This window comes from Trachurus japonicus, chromosome 4 (assembly GCF_045865225.1).
Source record: "Trachurus japonicus isolate A0001 chromosome 4, Traja_1.0".
NCBI lineage: Eukaryota > Metazoa > Chordata > Actinopteri > Carangiformes > Carangidae > Trachurus > Trachurus japonicus.
The window spans coordinates 24,260,299-24,280,898 of NC_140910.1; the positions used below are offsets into that span (position 1 = coordinate 24,260,299).

Here is a 20,600-nt window from a genome sequence, read left to right on the forward strand (position 1 = left end):
AAAACACATTTTTTTTTAAGAAAGGGACTGTTTGTTGAAGATTATGCAAGATGGAGTGGTTCGCCAGACCACAGCCAAAACCACACTGACTTGGCAATAACATGCTCAACCACATGCCAGTGTACAGTAACGCTGTCACTGAATTGGAACAGACAGAAGTTTTCACTGAATATTTCAGTGGCGGTGGGAGTGCTAAACATTTCTATTGCAAAATATTTGGGATTTTAAACTCGGCTTGAAATATTCCTGACAGTATGAAAGCTTAATGTGTCATGAGTCACGCAGTGGGTGTGTATTACAGTAAAAGTGCAGATTGTTGCTAAGGAGGTTTCATAGATTTTCCCCCAAACTGATCTCTCAAGCAATAACAAATCCATTTTTTGGGGTTTGAAAACCTCTTGACGTATTTTAACTCCTGTCACTGTTTCTATGACCAAATCAGATCCACAATTCTGCAGGTGTTCGATCGTTGTCTTACCGAGCAGGTGATGACACACACATTCTTGGGGTTTTGTTTGAGCCAGTTGTGCATGTTCTTACACACAGCAAACAGGTTGTGAAGGCTGGGAGCCTGGCGAGAAGGCCAGCTACACTCTGAAACCTGGAAATGAGAGGATGCAGGGGAGAAAGAATGAGAGACAGAGAGACAGACATCGGCAGAGCAAAAGGGCAAAGAGGAGGCAGAGAGCAAACGAGTTGGAAATAGAAAAATACCAGAGGGAGGCGGAGAGAGAGAGAGAAGAGAGTAGAGGAGGGGAAAAAAAGTTGGTAAAGTAAGAAAAAGATATAAATCATAAGGGAGGAGAAAAGAGAGGTGGAGGTTAGCAACAACACTGCAGCAGCAGAGCAACACAACACACCAGTTGCCACGATGAGTCATCTGTTCAAGATACAGCAACTTCCACACGCAGACAGGGGGCCATCTTGGCCTTGTTAATGCCACAGCTTGACTCCTCGGCTTCCTCGGATGTTTTTGCCGAAGGGTGGCAGCCTTTAATCCAGAGATCCCACACGGGCTTTCCCTTGAATTTCAATCCAGCTGTGCATAAACGCTGAATGACATGGCTCAGGGACCCCATGCTGGAGTTATATCCGAGTCATAATAATATAGACATAATGAGACAGATTACATTGAGCATTTAAATTATATTTTTGAATGTTATTTAAGATGGGCTATTGATGACCTATTAAATGTATGATTTTGAGAATTTCTGCTGTGAATTGTGTATAAAGTAGATTGTATATTAAACGAGTAGTGTGTTAAGATACTTTGTTTCTAGATTCCTGCTTCTTCAAAAGAATTCAATAACATAAAAATACACCCCCTGATTTAGTTATGGCACCCTAAAGCACCCCAAACATCCTTCTAGCCCACGGTGTATTCACATTAATGGCTCAGTGGGAGGTTGAAAATATTGTACAGCAAGGTAACAACCACAAAGTGTATCATTAAAGCATTAAAAGCTCTGACTGTATGGGGATATCTGATTTAACCCAGTGCACATAATGTCAGAAAGTTAAAAATAAGTTTTGGAGCGAGCAGATGATATTAGATCTCAGACGCACAGACATTAAAGAAGCAGATATTTTTCTCAGGATTTGATCGACCAAACTGGGAATAGAAAAAGTCACATCTTCCCTCCTTCTTCCTCTTGTTAGGTAAATCTAATTTGAGGCTTCGCTTTGGGTGCTTTCATAGTTTGACAGCACATATAGCAGCCGCCCGACTTAAAATACCAGCAGACTAAAAATAACCAGCAAATTATAAACAAGTCCTCATATCTCACTGTAGTGTTGTAATAATTCAGGGCTTGAAAATGCAGCAACCACTAACGGCTAACTACAAACTAGTAAATCTGTCACGGCTTCGTAATCTGTGGCTTCATGAAACAGCGGCGGACACACTCACCCTGTTGGAGAATTTGGCGCCGCGGTAGTTGCGCTGTGATAGGTTGAAAACAGTGTAGTGGTCTGCATGGCGACTGTCGAGGAAGGAGCGGATGTCCTCCACGTGGTTCTGGTAGCCGATCTGCACTGACTCAGCTGGATAGGTCATCACTGAAGGACAAAAAGTTACAGATAAGATACTTTTCTTTATTTATTTATTGTTTACAAAGCATTTTATAAAGTAACACAACATGAAAATGGCATGTTTTCTGTCACAATACTACAGCAAAATAAGTAACCAACCAAGTACATCTCGATATATAGAAAAAAACGTAAACAAATGAAGGGCGTTTCAGGGAAATGTACATTTTCCATTGCTTCCAGTTGTCATTGAATTTAGATTGCTGGAGCCTCATTGAAAAAGTAATTCTTTCCATTACATAAACATCGTAAATAATATCATACCATAATAGATGGGATGTCTGGCTTAAGCCATTTCTTTGTAATTGCTTTTCTAGCAGATAGACTCAGTATTCCAAATAAATATTTATTTTTCACACTTACATTAGCTGAGTGTACAAGTCCAAAAAGAAGTTCGTCCCAGTTAAATGTAATGCCAGTTCCAAATATAGTTACTAGTTCTGAAAAGATACTTGAAAAAATGTTTATGTAGGCTACCCGATGTGTAAAACTGAAAATAGCTTTTATATTCCACTGCTATTGAGTGAAGGTTTTGAAAAGGGGAAGAGAAAATTTAAATATGGGATATGGATCACACAAAGGTCCACATTCAAGCATGACCGACTGTGGCTGCACACAAAGAAGGATTGTATGGAAGCCCTGAGGTGACAAATGTACAGCTGAATGTGTCCTCTACACAGGATACATCCTTACCCTGGAGTGTGTCACACTGTTAGCAATTAGAGAATGAAAGAAGAGGATGGAGGGCAAGCAGGTGTCTATATGTGTTCATTTAATTACACATGAGCTCCCATCCCATTATATTAATATATTGTGCTGATGCAAAGTACTTCAACCATCTCATGTACAAAGTGAATGTTTCTAGGCCTACATCTAAATCCACAGTTGTATCTGTGTCCTTGGAGACAAGTACAAAGTATGAGATTTCATTTATTTCTTGTTTACCTATGATCCGTGATGTGATGTAGGCAATGTCCAGCTCCCCTTTAGTGTACCTGAAACATAGCAAATTAACCTTTTAAGGATTCATTTCACAATATTTTTTTTCATGCAGTCCTTTTAAAATTAAGAATAGCAAGGAAGGGAAACATTAGAAGCATAATCACAATTACATCGAATGTAATGATGAATTTATTTGCACAGTATTTGTAGATGGTAACTGAATTCCCTTACTTTCATACCAAAGGTATTGTTATATGTACCCACTATATCAGGCACATTTGAGTATAGTTGTCATATGATTTAAGTTTTTGCTCAATCAATATATGAATGTCCAGCATCCAACAGGCTGATCCAGGCTGATCTCAGCCTCACACACAGACTACATATCACACAAGCATCCATGAGTCCGACTGTGGGGAACTTCTCCCTTTCAGGCTGATCACATTAGGCTGAACTGTCTGAGATCAAAGGAATGAACCATATGTGACTTCCTCAGCTGAGCAGCATTGCCTTTCACTGCCAAATTTAGCTTTTCCATAATGATTTTTTTTTTTTTTTACTGTGAGCAGCTGCAGAGCACACACACACATGCGAATAAGTTTGTTGCTGACTACTGCAGCATGGAAGAGATGGAAACAGCATTAATGAAACGGAGCAGGTGAAAGGTGTTTGGAGTGGGAATTGTTTTAATGGATTAGGTATGCACAAAATTAGTTGGAAGTTTTTTTAATAGTAGAGTTTATTTAGTTCTTTTGTAAAAAAAAAAAAAAAAAAAAAAATGTTTTCTCAATAATAGCAGCAACCAGCTTGGCTACCTGCTGCACTTCAATTATCATACACGCTACATTAGTAGGCTAATGCGTATGAAATTGAGGTGACTTGTTGCCGACTGTGAAAATCCCCCAAGCAAAGCTGATCCGAGCGAGTCGTCTCTGTGTGACCGGGTGGGGGAGTGGGCTTGTTATGTAATGCAGTGCTACAGCTTTCAAATTACAGCAGGTTAAGTATGCCTTGCTTATTTCTTTTTTTTCTATGTGCAATTAATATCTAATGTTATGCGGTCTAGCCTTAAAAAAGAATAGTGCTAAGGCATACAAACCATAAACCAAACCAAACCACAGAATCTGAGTTAAATCCATCAAAGAGAAAGGTGGGAGGAGACTATTTTTGTCCTTAAGCCCTTCATAATGAAGTAACTGGACCACAGGTCAGGTTTCTATTTTGATCCAATTCTGTGTGTTTATCCCAGACCCAGACTGAACAACAAACTGTAGATTTCACAGGCTGATGTTAAAGGCAGTGAATAGATCACCTTACTTATTTAATATTCTCTAATAATATATTGTTTAATATCTTGAAAATGTTAATGTAAAATTATTTCAAGGAACTGAAATCCGGAAGTCATTACCACTCTCTTGTCCCTTGTTTTTGTCACCAAAATATCTCAGAAATATACAATACGAGGTTATTGGATATATGCTCTGTGTAAATCTGTGTTTATCTGTTTCTTCCTGAAATAACTAGTGGGCTATAAGAGGAGAGAAGCAGGTCAGATGTCTGGCTTAAATCGCCATGGCCAAGAGCCATGCAGTATACAATAAGCAGTCTCCCTGGCCTCTAAGGATAGACTATCAGCCAATTAAAATGTACAGCACGGTAGTAGTACATAGGTTGAAACCAGGAGGAGGACATGAGAAGGGGAAAGCTGCCACTGGGGAATTTGCTGTTACTGTATACATTCATTATGTTAGATATCATGTACACACAAAGAGTTTCACTGTAATATAACTTCACAATAGAATCCAAACCTAAACTCATCTAGGGATCTAGTGTCTCTCTATGTTTATCCAGCCAATTTTAACATGCAGGGTTAAAATGAAACTGTAAATGAAACAAATATCCCCTTGTTACTACATTTTTATTCCTAATTCCAGTCCATCATTGAATGGATCCCTAAATGATAACCAATCTCCTTTGGTGTATTAACAGTTTACTGTTCACCAAGATAGACTCAGATCACTGTAACTCTCTGAAGCCAATGTGAATGTGTTTTTCTTTGTGTCTGTGTCTGTTAATTAACTGTCAGGCTAACTCTAATAATGCATGTATGTTTACCAGATTAATGGTGTTGTGCCTTCTATGGGGACTCAAAGAAACTAATTGTAAGTTTTCTTCTCACGTCTTCAGGGCAGATGGAGGCTGCAGTGAGGTGACAGGCCAGGGCTAGCTGGTTAGCATGCTAACTTCAGTAGAAGAAAAGACGCGTGCCCTCCACCACTGGAGACTGCTCTCGGTGAGTAAAGGAATGAAGCCTGATGCTGAACACAATATTTTTTCTGCACTGATGAGTAAACATGCGTTCAGCACTCCTAATAGCTATTAAAAGGAGCATGTAGCTCCTTTTCATAGTGATGTTTTCTCCTGACAAATTGCGCCTTCGTAGCATTTTTGACAGATATTATTCACATCCGTCAATCCAGATTTATTGTTACTGTGCAAATTCATTCTTATTATACATTTATGTACCCATAATATCTCACCTTTCTAATTTGTATTGACTTGACCATGCAATCACAAACACAAGGACATTAGATTTTAACTTTCCTGTATTTAGCACATGCTCCTCTCCAGTTTGAACAGAATTTCTACATTAATGCACAGTTTCCAGAAGAGAATAAACCAATCTAAAAATTAACAGAATGGGTAGATAATGTCGGCAACACAATGACCATGGGCCTGACCTCAACAAAAATGCTGATAAATCTACTCAAGATGTTTTCTTAGCTGATCCTGAGTCATCTTAACTTGACAGCAAAAAAACCCCTCAATGTTATGAATGATACATCTGAAAGACAGGTGGAGATGTCAACAGAGTGTAGTGCTAATGAAATGGGGACAAACGAGTGATGAAGGATGGATGAAAACCACTGAGAGAGAGAAAGTATGAGGCAAAGCAGAAAGGAGCAAGAGATGAATGTAAGTATGTCTGAGAGGGTGGGGGTGGGGGTAGGGGGGGCAGTCTGGGTACAGGCCAAGGACACTGTGCCTTTCAGAAAACCAGATCAGCCATCCAGACTCCATCACTGCAGTGTTTCTCAGACGGGGGGAACACGCTGTTGAGTGCCGTTTCCAGATTGGTTCGACCAGGTAAACACACAGGCTGGCTGCTTTAAATAATTCAGCAATAGCCCTTTTGCCTTGAATACAGATGAGACAGGCAGAAAAGAACCAATCAAGTCAGGTCGACGTGTTAAAAGAGGGACTGGTTTACATCTGTGTTCACAATGTTTTTAGCCTTGAAACAAGCTTATTTCGTGTTCCAACAGTTGCTGTCAATATGAAACAGACTTGTTAAGCTGCTAAGCCAGAAAACCTTCAAGCTCCAAACCCTCCCTCTACTACATATAAAGGCAGAATAGTGTGTAAATCTGGAGAATTATCTGACAATGGCTTAAATAAATCACTTAAGGAGGAGAAGCAACGTATAAACAATGAACATTTTGCTGACAGCAGCTTTATGGTGCAGCTGTAGACAAGGTTGATGACAGTGAATCAAAACGACTAAGTACGAGTGTGGACTGTCCAAGAAAATAATGAGCTGAAAGATGCCAAAGAGCCCCTCAGAGCTGAGGGAAATTGCCCTTACCACTTTTTCAAAAATTAACAATAACAGGAGCTTTAACCAAATCTACAAAAGATAAGTTGGGGGAATAAGATATTTAAAGTGTTGTTTTTCTTCTTGATTTGTTTTTAGACTCGTCTGATTCCTGAACCAAGCCAACTTGTTCTCTCCTGATAGATGTGTGGGATCTGATCTGTTAAAGTTTCAGACATTTTGGCTTCTTGTCAGTTTCTAGCTGAGAAAAAGTCAGAATATCTCATCGAGAAATATCAGGAGCCATTTCGCTGCAAGAGGTTTAACGATCTCAAGGAAATGGTGCTTGACTAGATTATTTATTAGGGGTAAGAAAAATTTGATCTACAATTGTGAAAGGACATTGACTTTGTTGAATTGCCCCTTTTTGCAGGGTGACAGAGAGCAACACCCCCCTGTCTCCAGGTTTCACCTTCACAGTCACAACACAGGCTAAGCCCTGATACTTAAGCTGTAAAATACAACCATTATGCTTGGGACTGCTCTGGAGAACCACTACACTGGATATTGAGTGATATAGCTCAGTTCCCCCGATGCTTATTTACTGACTTCAGCCAGTTGCCACGGTAGCCTGCTCCCCACCACCCCATTATCTTCACCACCCACTCAAGCATACATATACAGTATTCTGCACAAACACACACCACCACACGCTGGGCCCTGGTGAAATGAATCCTTCTGGATCAGCACTGCACTGGCCATTTGGCACAATGAGCCGCCATGAATAATTCACCAAGGAGAGGTGCGATGGAGAGGAGAGGAGAGGAGAGGAGAGGAAAGGAAAGGAGAGGAAAGGAAAGGAGAGGAGAGGAGAGGAGAACCTGGGACTTTGCCAACATGTGAGCAGCAAAGGAGAGGAGACACAAGAGAGGAATAACCATGATCAAATTTGCTGAGTCAATATTGAGAGCTGTGTGTGTGTGTGCGAGTGTGTTTTGAGTGTGCAATGCATGTGTGTGACAGCACAGAGGTCCCTTTGTGCTGCCCTGTGCAGATGCCTGTGCACAAACACACTGGGACGACCGAGCCGTGCCAGACTCTGCTACCTCCCTCTCTCCTCCCTCCATCCATCCACACAGCTCTGTTTCACTTCTAAAGCTGCCAGAGACTCACTTTAGATTGTAGTCAACAAGAGAAAACAACATTCAGTTCACCCTGATCCACTTGATATTAATTAGATGAATGCATCTTATCAACTGATACCAAAGATATTATATGAGGTTGTTTCCCATTGCAGGATTACAACACCCAGGTGCAAAGGATTCCTGTTGAATACTGAATATAATTAGTGACAAAGCACAAAACATTTATCTATGTTGTCGCTAAAGAAAAAAAATACTCTAAATCAAGGAGGAGGAGGATGTGTGGATCAATATGCTGATTTTGCACCATGAATTTGAGGTAAATTTGTTTGTTATAGGGATTTTTCAGAATAGTCCTTTTCTGGCTTCTCTTACTGTGACTTTGACAAAAACTCTCTTCGGTTTCTGAAGGTCTAAACTGGCTGTAGGTTTTTTGTTGTTGTTGCTTTCTAGTATCTTTGACAACGGAAAGTCAAACGCCCAGTCTGGCCACACAGCTGTGGCACTGGCACTGGAAGGATCTTATTTAGGCACTCTCCAGCCTGAGCCTAGCAGATTACAGGTTAAAGCAACAATGCAACTTGCACCACCAGCTGATAATGAGGGTGAATCTGTGTCTCTTTTCCCCTCAGACCACCTTGATTAATCCAGGAGTAAGAGGAGAGAGCTCATGAGCAGATTTTATTCATCTGAAGAAGCAGAGGCTTTGAGAAAAGGCTAAATACAATGTAGGCTGTAAGTTACCAAAGTTTTGTTTCAAAGTACAAGGTGGAGAATACTCTAAGAAATGTTCTGAATATAGATATCGCTGGTCACATCTGTGACTAAACACAAATACTAACCCTCAACTAACTAAGTTGTGTTTTCAGAAGCATTTTTGTGAGGTCAGATCACAGATTGTTCAGCTCTGTTTGTTGAATAAAAAAACTATTAAATCCATCCTTTCCCTATGTGATGATGCCTAGTAACATTAGACACAGCAAAGTTAGGGTTGGTCATCCCATTTCAGCCAAACCAAACACCAGAGGTGATGATATGTCAATATTTGGTGAGTCAAAACAGTAAAAACACCTTTCTACATGTGGTGTATAAACACAGCAGTCACTTACGTGGCAACCTGATGCATGACCTTGGTGGAGGTGTCCTTCAGCGTGTCCTTCAGGTTGTCCTTAAAGTTGCTGAAGAACTTCCCAGCTCCTCCCTTCACCATATCCAACAGTCCTCCACCGTAATTGGCATCTAAATCTGGGAATGATATCGGCCAATCAGAATCCAGCAGGATATAACACACATGCACACACATAAAGACGCACACTGAGAATGCACATGTTGAACACTGTTGAAAACAGTCTTTAAATCTTTGTGTTTTAAAAAGGTAACGATTCTATACAGATGATGGATTTGAAAATGTTGGATCAATATCAACTGAAAATATGTGATGGGTCAGTTCTACACTGGACTGCAGAAGAAATGCACAAATGAGTCAATGAACAACCCAACAAGTACATATGTGTGTAGGTGTTTGTGTATGTGCATGTAAAGAGTAAGCAAGTATTGGAAGAGATCCAATATCTGAGTCAGCATTCCTCCACTGATCTGAGGTTTCTTCTCTCTTTCTGTCTCTCGCCTCTATTTGTACCTGCACATTAACAACCACAGTGGCATCACTTGAGGTATAAGTCGGCAGTGCTGCCAAATCAGCAGACATTAAACATGATGCAGCAGAAAATCAACCACAACTGGGATTTTCAGCATTTTCAGAGTCGACCGTCTCTGAAGCACCTGGGTTCATTAAGAACTTCTCACTCTCTTCCTCAGACCGACACTTAAACACCTTGTGCTCCTCCTTATCATCTGGAAGTGGCCGACTGGTTCTTTGAGTCACTGGTTCTCATAGCGGGTTAAGTTGAAGATCAGGTGCCAAAAAAGAATCAAGTTATAGGTCGGTCTTTGTTGGAAACCAGCCCCTGGCTCAGGTGGTGTTTCACTTTGGTTATTTTCAAATGCAATTGTCTGAAATCTGTCTCAGTTTTTGTGTGAAAGTCAAACAGGGAGATAACACAAGCAACAGCCCACTCTGACCGTAGTATCTCTAGTCTGTACACTGTAATACACTGTCTGTGTGCAGCTGCAGCTTAATGCAACTCAGAGTAATGGAAGAAATTAAGCAAAACATCAAGGAGAAGAATTCCTCATTGTGACAGTATTAAGACCTTGTGTTACACTGCTCATGAGGGCAAAACTGGGAGAAAGTTGGCTGCAGTTTGTGTAATCTTAGTGCAAATGAGGACATAACCTAAGAGGAAAAGCTAATGGGTTATATTGAATAATTTCTGTGTCCATCACATCTAAATGAAACGACTACAATATAAAGTTTAATTAGGGTTACATCTGAAAGAGTAGGTAGCCTACAGCATAGGTCCCAGGAAAATGGTAAAGTTGTACCTCCTCTTTGACAATGCCGTTATCTCACTTGCAATCCTCCTCATATTTATACACTTTTGAGATATTATTTGTAGATACAGTCTGACAGCAGACTTTCATACTTAACACACACCGTCTCAGAACGAATCTGTCTAGAGTCTAGACAGAGCTGCTGGCTGTTGAGATAAAGTTTCCCGTGTATTCATCGAGCAACTGTTTCTCTCCTCACTTTATCACATGCCGTACTTGTCTGTTCTTGATCCCTCTCCCCCTCCTCTCTTTCCCTGTCTTGCTCACTCCATCTTGCCCTCCTTCACCATGTTATATTTGAGACGATGCTTCACTAAGTCCCAAATTTAGACTTTTCATCTCTGAGGCCTGATATGTGCGACAGCGATTTATTTTTCTTCCAAGGAATAAAGCTCCTGCTTGTTGAGCTAATGCTGAACAGCAGATGATCCACAGACATTTTCTAAACTCTACTGGAACTTTGCCTGTGGCACTCAAGATTATCAGTGTTGAAGAATGTTTGTTTTTACTGAACAGACACACTGACACTGACTGAACAAATATTTATGTCAACCAAGTTGTCTCAGATTTGGTTTGAAAATTTCAGCAAAAAATGTTTATGTAACATGGGACGTGAAGTTTGAAAGACATCTTATGTGCCAGACATGGGAAGTCCTAAGAGTCAGAATATTTCAGCCACTGTGGATTTCACTATTTATTTAATTGTGAGTCCCCCAACTTACTGAAAGTGCATTAGTAAATCACTGAAGTTACTTTAAAAAGGCTTTCTCTATAAGTTTTCTCTGCTTTCCTTCCAGGAGCGGTTGGTGGTGGTGATTGTCACTTGAGGAGACCATCAGCCATCGTTGATGAGAAGTTATGATTTGACCTCCTTTATCTTCAGGGCAGATTGAAGACAAGGGTAAGTCGCTATTATTCAGTGACAAGATGGGCCGGGGTTAGCTGGTTAGTGTGCTAACATAATCATAAGAAGAAAAGAGGCAGCTCACTTCATTTGAAATATTACTTCCAGACTGGTAAGAAAATGGCTGTTAATTCATCAACAGGTATTAGATTAAAAATATTGTCCCTTTGTTTTTAATCTATTAAGATAAGAAAGGGCCATTCACCATCCACCAAAACTAAGGTCACAAGGTTTTTACAAAACAACACTATTATTTAAAAAACGCCGCGAAAGAATTAATGCAAATTTCATCACTGACATTTTCTCATCTGGCCTTTTTAAACCTCACAACCTTAAGCAAACAGCAGGCCTGGTTTTTTCCCACCTCTTGTGAAACTGCACAGCACAGATGTACTGTCCTCACCTTTATGAGGTGAATCTTTTTGTGTGGCCTTGGGGCATTTCATCTTTATTTATCTGTACAGCAGAGTGTCAATGGGAGAAAAAATGAGAAAGGACAATGGGCAGCTAAGGATAAACTACTCTCAAAAAACCATGCTCACTGTTTTTTAACAACAGATTTGTACAAAATAACCCCCATTAACCCTGGAGCTGGATGAATGAAATTATTATTATTGCATCCTGTGCTACTGCCAGATACATATTGTATTAAGATTTATTTAAAGGGGTAGTTTGGGAAATGCCTTCACTACCTGTGCTTCCACTGGGAGCTTCATATTTAGTGTACAGATGTGAAAGTGGTCTCAGTCAATCATTTACCTAAGCAAATGTTCCTTATGTGGAGCTGTTTTAATGTACAGTAGTAGCCCAAGTGAGAACGTCTGTGATGAGAAAAAAAAAATCTGGATTGCTTCCCCTGCCATCCCACTGTAATTTCTCCAGTAGGATTTGGTCTATTTTAAACCTCCTTACTATGCAGATTTCCCAGTCAGCGAGCATGACAGGATGTATTAGGAAAACCTGGATCCTGCCCTGCCTTGAAATCAAGAGCTAAGTGACGCTCAGCCTGGATCTGCCAATCATGTTTGTTTGGTACCTGCGCAGGTAGCGAGGTGGCAGTGATGAGGAAGGAACTAATGTGCTTCAAGGGAATCTCAAAAACAGAGAGAGATGATCCACAATAAAACAGGGCCAGGCCAATATCACACACCCTCCCTCCGCTACTGCCTCCTATCTATCGCTCTCACTGAGCCAACCAATAGAAACAAAGGGAGGAAGAGAGTGGGGCAAAGAAAAGAGAAGGGCAGTTCCAGTTATGTCCAGAGGGATCAGTGGGCTGTCTGAATATGTCTCCCTCCTCCTACAGCCCCAAACTGTTCGCCCTCAATATCCAGCTCGGACTCAGTGACACACACACACACACATATGTGCAACGATGAAGCCTGACAGGCAAACACGCTGCGCTACACTGGATCTCTTTGCTACTACTCTGGGCCTTGTTGTGTCCAGGACCTGAATGACTGCAGCATCAATCTAGACTCTAATCTGCTTAATTATAGATGCTGCTGATGAGACAAGGAGTATGAGGAGTATGATTAATCCTCTACTACGCAGCTTAACCAGGGGTGTATTACACTGCTTTGAGTTGCATGAAAGCTGTCACACGCTGGTAAAAGTGACTCACAAAAGCTCTGACAAACAGGTGCTACTGTAGCTGACAATTAAATAGTTAGAGTTTTGTATAAAAGGTCTGACGTCCCATCTGTGTTTACATGGATCATCATAAATGTATTTGCTCTTCTTGATTCAAACACTGTCCTGTGTCCAAATTAGCTCATAAATGTCTTAACTGCAGATTTTACCATCCAGTGTAACAGGTTGGGTAAATATGCATTGACGGACTTCAGCAACGGATGAATTTTTTTTGAACACGTGTTAACAGTCGGGTCATGTCAAGGCCTGTATAACACACTGAATCCATCATAAACCTTGTGTCCAACTGAGCCACAGCAGTGTGACAGGGAGCAAGCATGCACAATACCAGGACCCTGAAACCGAAGACACTAAATGTAATTCAGCCATGATTTATTTTATTATTTACACCCAGGGCTTTCTGACACATCCAAAGGCCTTTTATCAATCAGAATATAAATAAGGCCTCTGAGAGGGGAGACACTTTGCTTATTTACAGGAGCATGGGAAATAATATATTCAGTACTAACGAGAAATGAGAGATACAGAGATCATGCAAGACTGCAGCGAGTTAAAGCGAGATGAGCCACCTCTCTAGTTAGTATTACTTTTAGTGGTGACAACCATATCTAATTATTCTTATTTGTTGTTACTTTCACAACATTTTTACATATTAAAGAACAGATTTAAAAGGTTATGAATCCTGATTGCTGCTTCTCTTTGGGCAGTTCATTTACAGCAACTGTCTGCTAGTTAACACCACAAGACTTCTAGGAAATAGATTCTGTCTATCTTAATCACTGAAAGTGAAGTTATGTCTGTTTCTGAGCTCATCCTTACAGTATTTTGGTTGGAGTAACTGTCAAGACCCAAAAAGGTAAAACTTTACAGTTAGGGATGCCACGATCATATTTCTTTGCCCCTGAATCCGAGTCATTTGATTTTGAGTATCTGCCAATACCGATCCCGATCCGATACTTTGGCACTGCAGTTAAAAAAAGCTAATAATAAAAAGCATAAGAAGCTGAACATTGCTTATACGGGGCTCTACACTACCATTTGTTAGTTTACTTTAGGAGCACAGTGAGAAATGTGCCAGAGAGTACGTTTTGCGAGTTTTGCGTGCATAAATAAACCAACAGAGAAGAAGGCGGAAGGAAAGAAAAAGGAGTAGGAAACAGCAGACATATCGTAAAATGGTTCATGCTCCTGAAATACTCCCAGTCATCCCAGTCGTGGTCAACAAGTTTTTTTGTCCTCAGAGGCCACCTTCACTTTGCTGATGGGCGGGGTGAGAGCGAGCTCTGCAAACTATAATCTGAACGCTAGATATCACAGTTTTACCCCCCTATTACACACTGGACCTTTAAACGGAGATCCCGCTACATTATGTCGACTTTGCTGGTTTACATTTCACGGAAAAACTCCCATCGAAAAGGACTGATTAACTGACAACGGCTGCTACGGTGTCGCTTTGGATTGTGAGCATGCATGACGCGCGTCTACATTGAAAGTAATGTACGCAAAAGATGTTTTATGGACGGCCCCCATGTATACACGCTTTAATCACACAGACGTGCCTTGGCCTTAGATAGGCAGGGAAAACCTACACTTTTGATAGGCTAACATCACTGATCCGGATCTTTTCCACCCGATTCCGATCCTTTGAAAATTACGTGATCGACCCAGATTTCCGATCATATGATTGGATCGGGGACATCCCTATTTACAGTAAAAATAAACCCTTGAAGGAGTCCCAGTGATATGTTCATTGTTAGACCTACTGTAGCTGGTTTCAGGGCAAATAACAGTAAAAATATGAAGCAGCTGACTTCTAACTCCCCATCAATAGACTTTCAATAAGGAACTGTTTCTTTTTGTCCCATCGCCATAATAATAATAATTCATTTGATAAAGATAATAATTGGCCTCTCTGATCATCTCCAAACAATATTGAAGATTAATTAATTGATTGTTTGTTTGTTTATTTTCTACTTTTTCACCAAAGATCAACTCTGCCCATCTTATTTTCTGTCTTTCTGGTGTTATATCCCATCCAAAATGTGATATAAATGAATTTTGTCCACAGTGGGACACCTTAGCTTTGCCTCAGAGCTTTCCATTCTTTGTCCGTCTCCGTTTTATCTTGTACCTCTACAGTATGTCTGTGTGAATCTGCCTGGCTGCTTCCCTGTTAGTCTGTTAGCCACTCTACATGTCTCCATGTCAGTGGCCAGATGGGTGTGGGAGTGTGCAGGCTGGTGAGGCAGCTACAGTGACAAACTCTGCTGATACAGACACCAGGGGAGGCTCTGATATGGACTCCATCGGGTAATACAGCCGCAGAGAGCCCAGCCACTCACGGTAAGAGAGGGAGAGAGGGAGAGAGTGGCTACGTTCACAGCACAGAGAGCTCGAGGCTTTGCCAGAAAGATCAATGGTTTGTTTGAATGTGTCTCCCTCCTCCCAGAGTGCCAACCTTTACCCCTCTAATGCCGGTTTTGTGAATGGGACAGAGACGGGTACACTTGTACATCAAAAGAACCATCCTGGCAGGCCAGACAGACATCTGACACTGGACTCCCCCTTCCTCGCCTCCCTCCCCCTCCTCCTCCTCTTCCTCCTCTTCTTCTCAACCCCAATCCCCTTCCCTCATTGACCCTCCCACCCTCCTCATCCAGCTTCTTTTGTTTCACACAAATGTTCATCCCTGGAGGCCAGCTGACTCCACAGAGCACTGCAGTGAGGTGAGCACAGGGCAGAGACAGGCACAAGCCTCACTTACTACTCTGACTTATTGAGACTGAATTCAACAAAGTATGTCAGGTATTCATCACTAGATAAATGATGGATAACAGGTGGATTATAGAATATGTTTTTGTTCTAATTGAATAGCTACATTATGCTGATAATCCATCACTCATAGCCAGGCAAAAACTATAGTTTAATTATATCATGTGAGATTGTGGTGATATGACTTAATATCCAAAACTAATATGGAAAAGGCTAATAGGCCATCAGTGTGGTTATTAAACAGACATCTTTCAACACTGACTTGCAAATGAGTTTGTATGCTACTTTGTGTGCATTTTAATTATGGACACTCATATATATGCAAAGTGAAGGTCTACAAACAGTTTTGGACACCGAATGCATCTGAATTACTCACTGAAGTCAAGTCTGAACTGTATGTTCAGTGTATTTCCCTATAGGCAGATGTATTGACTGGTTAACACGTCATTCAAGAACAATAATTTCCCACAAAACCAGGGTCACTGGGGCATTTATTCAGCTGGTAATAACCCAGTGGTCCCAGTTAGGTGTTGTCTGGACACCACCTGGAGCCCTGGGGAGTGGGATCCAGTAGGTGCATAGATAGCGTCATTGCATACTTCCAGTATTGTTAGCCCAATGTGCTGCTGAGCTGATGACCACTGCTGCTACCTCTCCAGCAGCCGGACCGTCAGGCTACAGGCCGCGTTATCACTGTGCAGCCTCAAGTCATCACATCCTACAGTACAGGAGCACTCCCCCCCGGTCCCCGCGCCAGTAGCCTACTGCCGGCGGCGGTGAGGACTCTTACCTGAGCTGTCCATGGTGCTGCAGTCCTCCTCTCGCAGTGGGGCTGCCTTCGGTCCGAGGGTGGCCACAATGGAGCCTCCGAGTGCGCTTCCTCCTCCTCCTCCGCCGCCGCCGCCGCCGCTGCCTCCTCTGCCGATACCGAAGCTATCTCCGCCGCTATCGACCAACTGCAAAGATTCATAGCCATCGTAACTGGTCTTTTTCTTGTAGGCCCCCAGCAGGCTCATTACCGAAGGACGCAAAAAGAGGAATTAAAAGACAAAAGAAGCCCCAGTAAAGAGGTGGGAGCTGCACCGAAGGCGCCGTCACCACCACCACCACCGCCGCCGCCGCCGCCGCCGCTGCTGCTACAGCCTGTGCTGCTACTACTGCTGCGGCTGCTGAGTGCACCACATGTCCGAGGAGGAGAGAGGACGACCGGTCTCCTCTGTTCTCTATGGAAACATATATTCCGGGGTGGTCTCTCTATCTTCCTCTCTCTCTTTCGCCCTCCCTCGCGCTCTGTCTCTATCACCTCCTCTTTTCCTCAGCTCCGCATTTTACTACCACGACGCTGCTGCTGCTGCTGCTGCTACTGCTACTGCTGCTGTCGCTGTAGTCCCCGACTGAGTGCAAGGAAAATCCACACCGACACACGGCCACACACAATCCATTATGCACAAAAGCTAAATAAAAAGTAATTTGCAAGGCCCGTTTTGACCAAAATATTTTCCACGTAAAAAAAAAAAAAAAAAAGAGACCATAATTAAATCCTATTGAAATATCTACAAAATATCATGTCCAAAGGTATCATAGGAAACTTATTATAAGCTATTAATAATTCATGGGAAAACAAGCAACACAAAGGTATACATGCCACACTGAACACACATTATAGCCTGTTTTTTTTATAAAGATATTAAAGAAATATTATATTTATTTGGGGGTGTGAAGCCACATTTTTTATTTAGATTTGATGTAGGATCCCAGTGAACTATGTGAAAGCTCCTACTGTGGATTGATAACAAATGTTCCAGCCAGTATTTTATCAGTTGTTTTCACTGAATATCACCTTAATCCATGAGGAACTTTGGAGTGCAAAAGATTATTTTAGAGTAGCCTATAAAGATTGTCTTCTCATTTGATCTGCTGATTATCTTTTTCCGAGTTTTTCACACGAATCAAACGTAAAAGTGAAATACAAGTATGCAGATATAATGATGCCTGAAAATGTGACACCCTTATTAATTGATTAATCGATTAGTTGTTGAGTCTATAAAATGCCAGGGAGTTATACAAGAATGCCCAATAAAACCCCTACAGTTGAAGGTTTTGAATTACTAGTTTTATGCAACTTTAATAAAAAACCTTTAAGTTTTATAATAATAGCTTAGAAACTACTCGGTGCTTCCAGGAAATCATTTGGATTTTTTTGCCTGAAAGTGACTCAACTGATTTATCAGCGTAGCTGTCCATTGATCTTCTGCTGACACATTGTTTCATTTTTAAGTTGACAAAAGGACTACTGCATATTATATCAGGACAGTTGTATGATAGTGGCATTTTGATGGCATTTTGATGGAGTGCACATGGCCAAACTATAGTTTTTCAGTGTGATCTATTTAAAAAACATAAGTCCCATGGAGGATAGTGCATATAAATGCAGGGATCCCCTGAGCCCATTTAAAAGCCCCTCCTGCCATAGTGCTACAGTGTGACCTGCTTTCTTGGTATAAATAAGGAGCTGATTATGAGTGTAGGCCTATAATGGAGCAAATTTTTCATATGAGACCTGCACTGAAAAATGAATGAGGACAACCAGCCTTAAGATAATATTAAGATCAGAATAAGAGGAGCATTGTGGTCAATACTGCAAGACAACAGCACCATACATTGTCGAAAGGAGGTAACTCACTCTGCATCACAGGGATTTTTCTTACTCATCGTGACTAAAAGCAGCTGTAGATTTTAACAGGCTCTTTATAATAACATTAGAATTAAACATGCTTCTAATTCTAGCTTTAACTTTTCCTTTTTAGCTCCAGTTTTTGTTGTTGTTGTTGTATTACCCAGGGCCGAAACATGACAAAACACTGACCAGTGATGGCATGCTTCCTCCTTTAGCCTTGTCCCCTGGCAACGGAAACCCTGCATGGTTCTGAAAAGAGGACATGAGCCTGGGAAACTCTTTTTCGGAGAGCAGGCGGGAGCTCAAAGCACAGTGGGAACTGAACGTCCAGAGGGAAGGAATGATGGACCAGCCATAACCGGACGTAAGTGCTGCCGCTTCATTGTTGCAAGGGAGCTTCCTGTCTTGTTTCTAACCGTGCCTACTAATGTTCACCCCTTGATGCCCTCATCAGTGTGCATGTTTTATGATGCAGCATGGCATCAACATCTTTGCCACGTCACAGCAAGATCGAAGATTTAGAACGTGAGGTGAAGACCTGTCAGGCCCAAACCCACTTAAAGCTGAAAACAAGAGTATTTGAAGCTTGTCTGTCATAAACAGTTTGATAGTAACTTAAAGTTGTTGCCGTCAGACAAAAAAAACTATTGAACCATAGCCCCCTTTGGCATTGAGAAACGATGGCCTTATCTTCATGTTTCACTGTTTTCTGGTGTCTTTTAAGCAAATGAAATAATTGATCATTGATTTTTTTTTTTTTTTTTTTAATTATCATGTTTAGCCTTTAATCAGTCAATTAGTAATGAAAAGCCCTAAAAGCAAAGCATTGGAGTGCAGATCCTTAGTTGAACCCTGATGGATTTGGGGTTATTATTGAATAGGAATGAACACCAGGCTCTCAACAAAAATGGAAATGCCCATCTGGCTTTGAGGGTTTGGTAATACACTAGAGGAGACCTCTTCTATTTACATCTCTCTTTTTAAAAGTCCCAAGAAGCACTCTGGGGCATGTTAACTGTTTTATGACATTGGTGTGATGTGACACTGACCAATAGCCCCGTGGCTCAAAAAGGAAGCTGTATCACTGTTGTCGTTGGCTTTATACGATCATCCTCAAAGATATGTTGAGGATTAATGATTATCCCCATAACAGTTAAAGCAGAATCCAGGAATCTGCTGGATCAGCTGCAGGACTCATTTAACAACACTGACAAGAGGACTTCAATCTGTGGAACGGAGTCTGAAAAGACTTGTGATCTTGTAATCCACGGATTCGTGTCCTGGTTAGTGAAACTTCACAATCTCCAGAGAACAACAGCGATATCAACTATGTAGTTTGCCTGTTCGTTCACTCTATAAAGTTTTATCATGCACCTGCTGCTTTTATCACACCATAAAGTGATACTGTATGAACATGACTCTACAAGCTTTACCGTAAAATCCCCTGCTTTTATTTAGGTGTCTAGTCTATACTATTCGCCTGTTTTAATCCAGTGCACCTTCATGGATGAACAGCACCTCTGTGGCAGAAGCTGACTCAGTGGCTCATGATGGGGAACATGAAACCGCACCAAGCTGTGTTAAGCTGCTCACGTGACGTGCCTGACGTTGGTCGTGACGTGACTGAGCCCTATTGGTCATCAGAGGAGAGCTGTCCTCTCAATATACAGGCTGTAGAGCCAGCACTGGAAGATGAAGATGGAGATTCTGATAATACTGGTGATGAAGAGGAGACATAACATGGAATAAACGTCTTCAACACTCTGGTGTGTGTGTTGAAGATTTGGATCATAAAACTGATCTGCGGACAGTGTGTGATGCATCTTGCAGGTGTCCCGAGATGCCGTTACCAAAAATGATCAACTGACAGAAAAAGAAAAAAAACCTTCCCACTCATTCATGTCATTTATCGTTAGAATGAAGGCAACACTAACTATGATCATGATGCAGAAACTATTAAATGTGTTTGCCTATAAATAATGTGCAAAATAAGATAAAAAACGAAATAAAATAAATCGACTACCCTTACAAAAATAACCCCAAAAATGATGTCATTTGAGATGCTCGTGCGCGCAAATAGAGGCCAGACGGAGCACATAGACAAGTTTGTGATTTTAGATGAACGTGTCTCGTTATAAAATTAGAAAACCATGCTCATTTCCTCTGGGAACCTGTGCATGTCGATGATAACCTGTGTGTCCACCGAGCACAGATGCACTGTGGGGGAGCAGTGGTCAGCATTTCCAGAGGCAGCCTGATATTATGTAACATCCACACACACATCGTGATGCTCTCTTCCTCACAGCCCGGTGCCAAGCGCAAGGCACATCATAAAACATGCCCCTTTAATCACATCAAATGAATGAGAGAGGA

General features: G+C 41.4%; 1 protein-coding gene across 3 annotated transcripts in view; it reads right to left on the minus strand.

Annotated features, from left to right (window-relative positions):
* The window catches only part of dnajc6 (DnaJ (Hsp40) homolog, subfamily C, member 6), a 33,685-nt gene extending 16,837 nt beyond the window's left edge, over positions 1-16,848 (minus strand). For 2 of the 3 annotated variants that reach the window (XM_085774879.1, XM_085774878.1), the window contains exons 1-5: positions 16,341-16,758; positions 8,877-9,012; positions 3,034-3,083; positions 1,910-2,058; positions 479-601 (exon numbers count right to left, since the gene is read on the minus strand). In XM_085774879.1, coding sequence (XP_085631005.1) covers positions 479-601; positions 1,910-2,058; positions 3,034-3,083; positions 8,877-9,012; positions 16,341-16,566 — 684 coding nt within the window. In that variant the 5' untranslated portion in view covers positions 16,567-16,758. Of the gene's footprint in view, positions 1-478; positions 602-1,909; positions 2,059-3,033; positions 3,084-8,876; positions 9,013-16,340 lie in introns of all 3 variants that reach the window. The other variant, XM_085774877.1, reaches the window with a different exon arrangement.
* Positions 16,849-20,600: the final 3,752 nt, after the last annotated feature.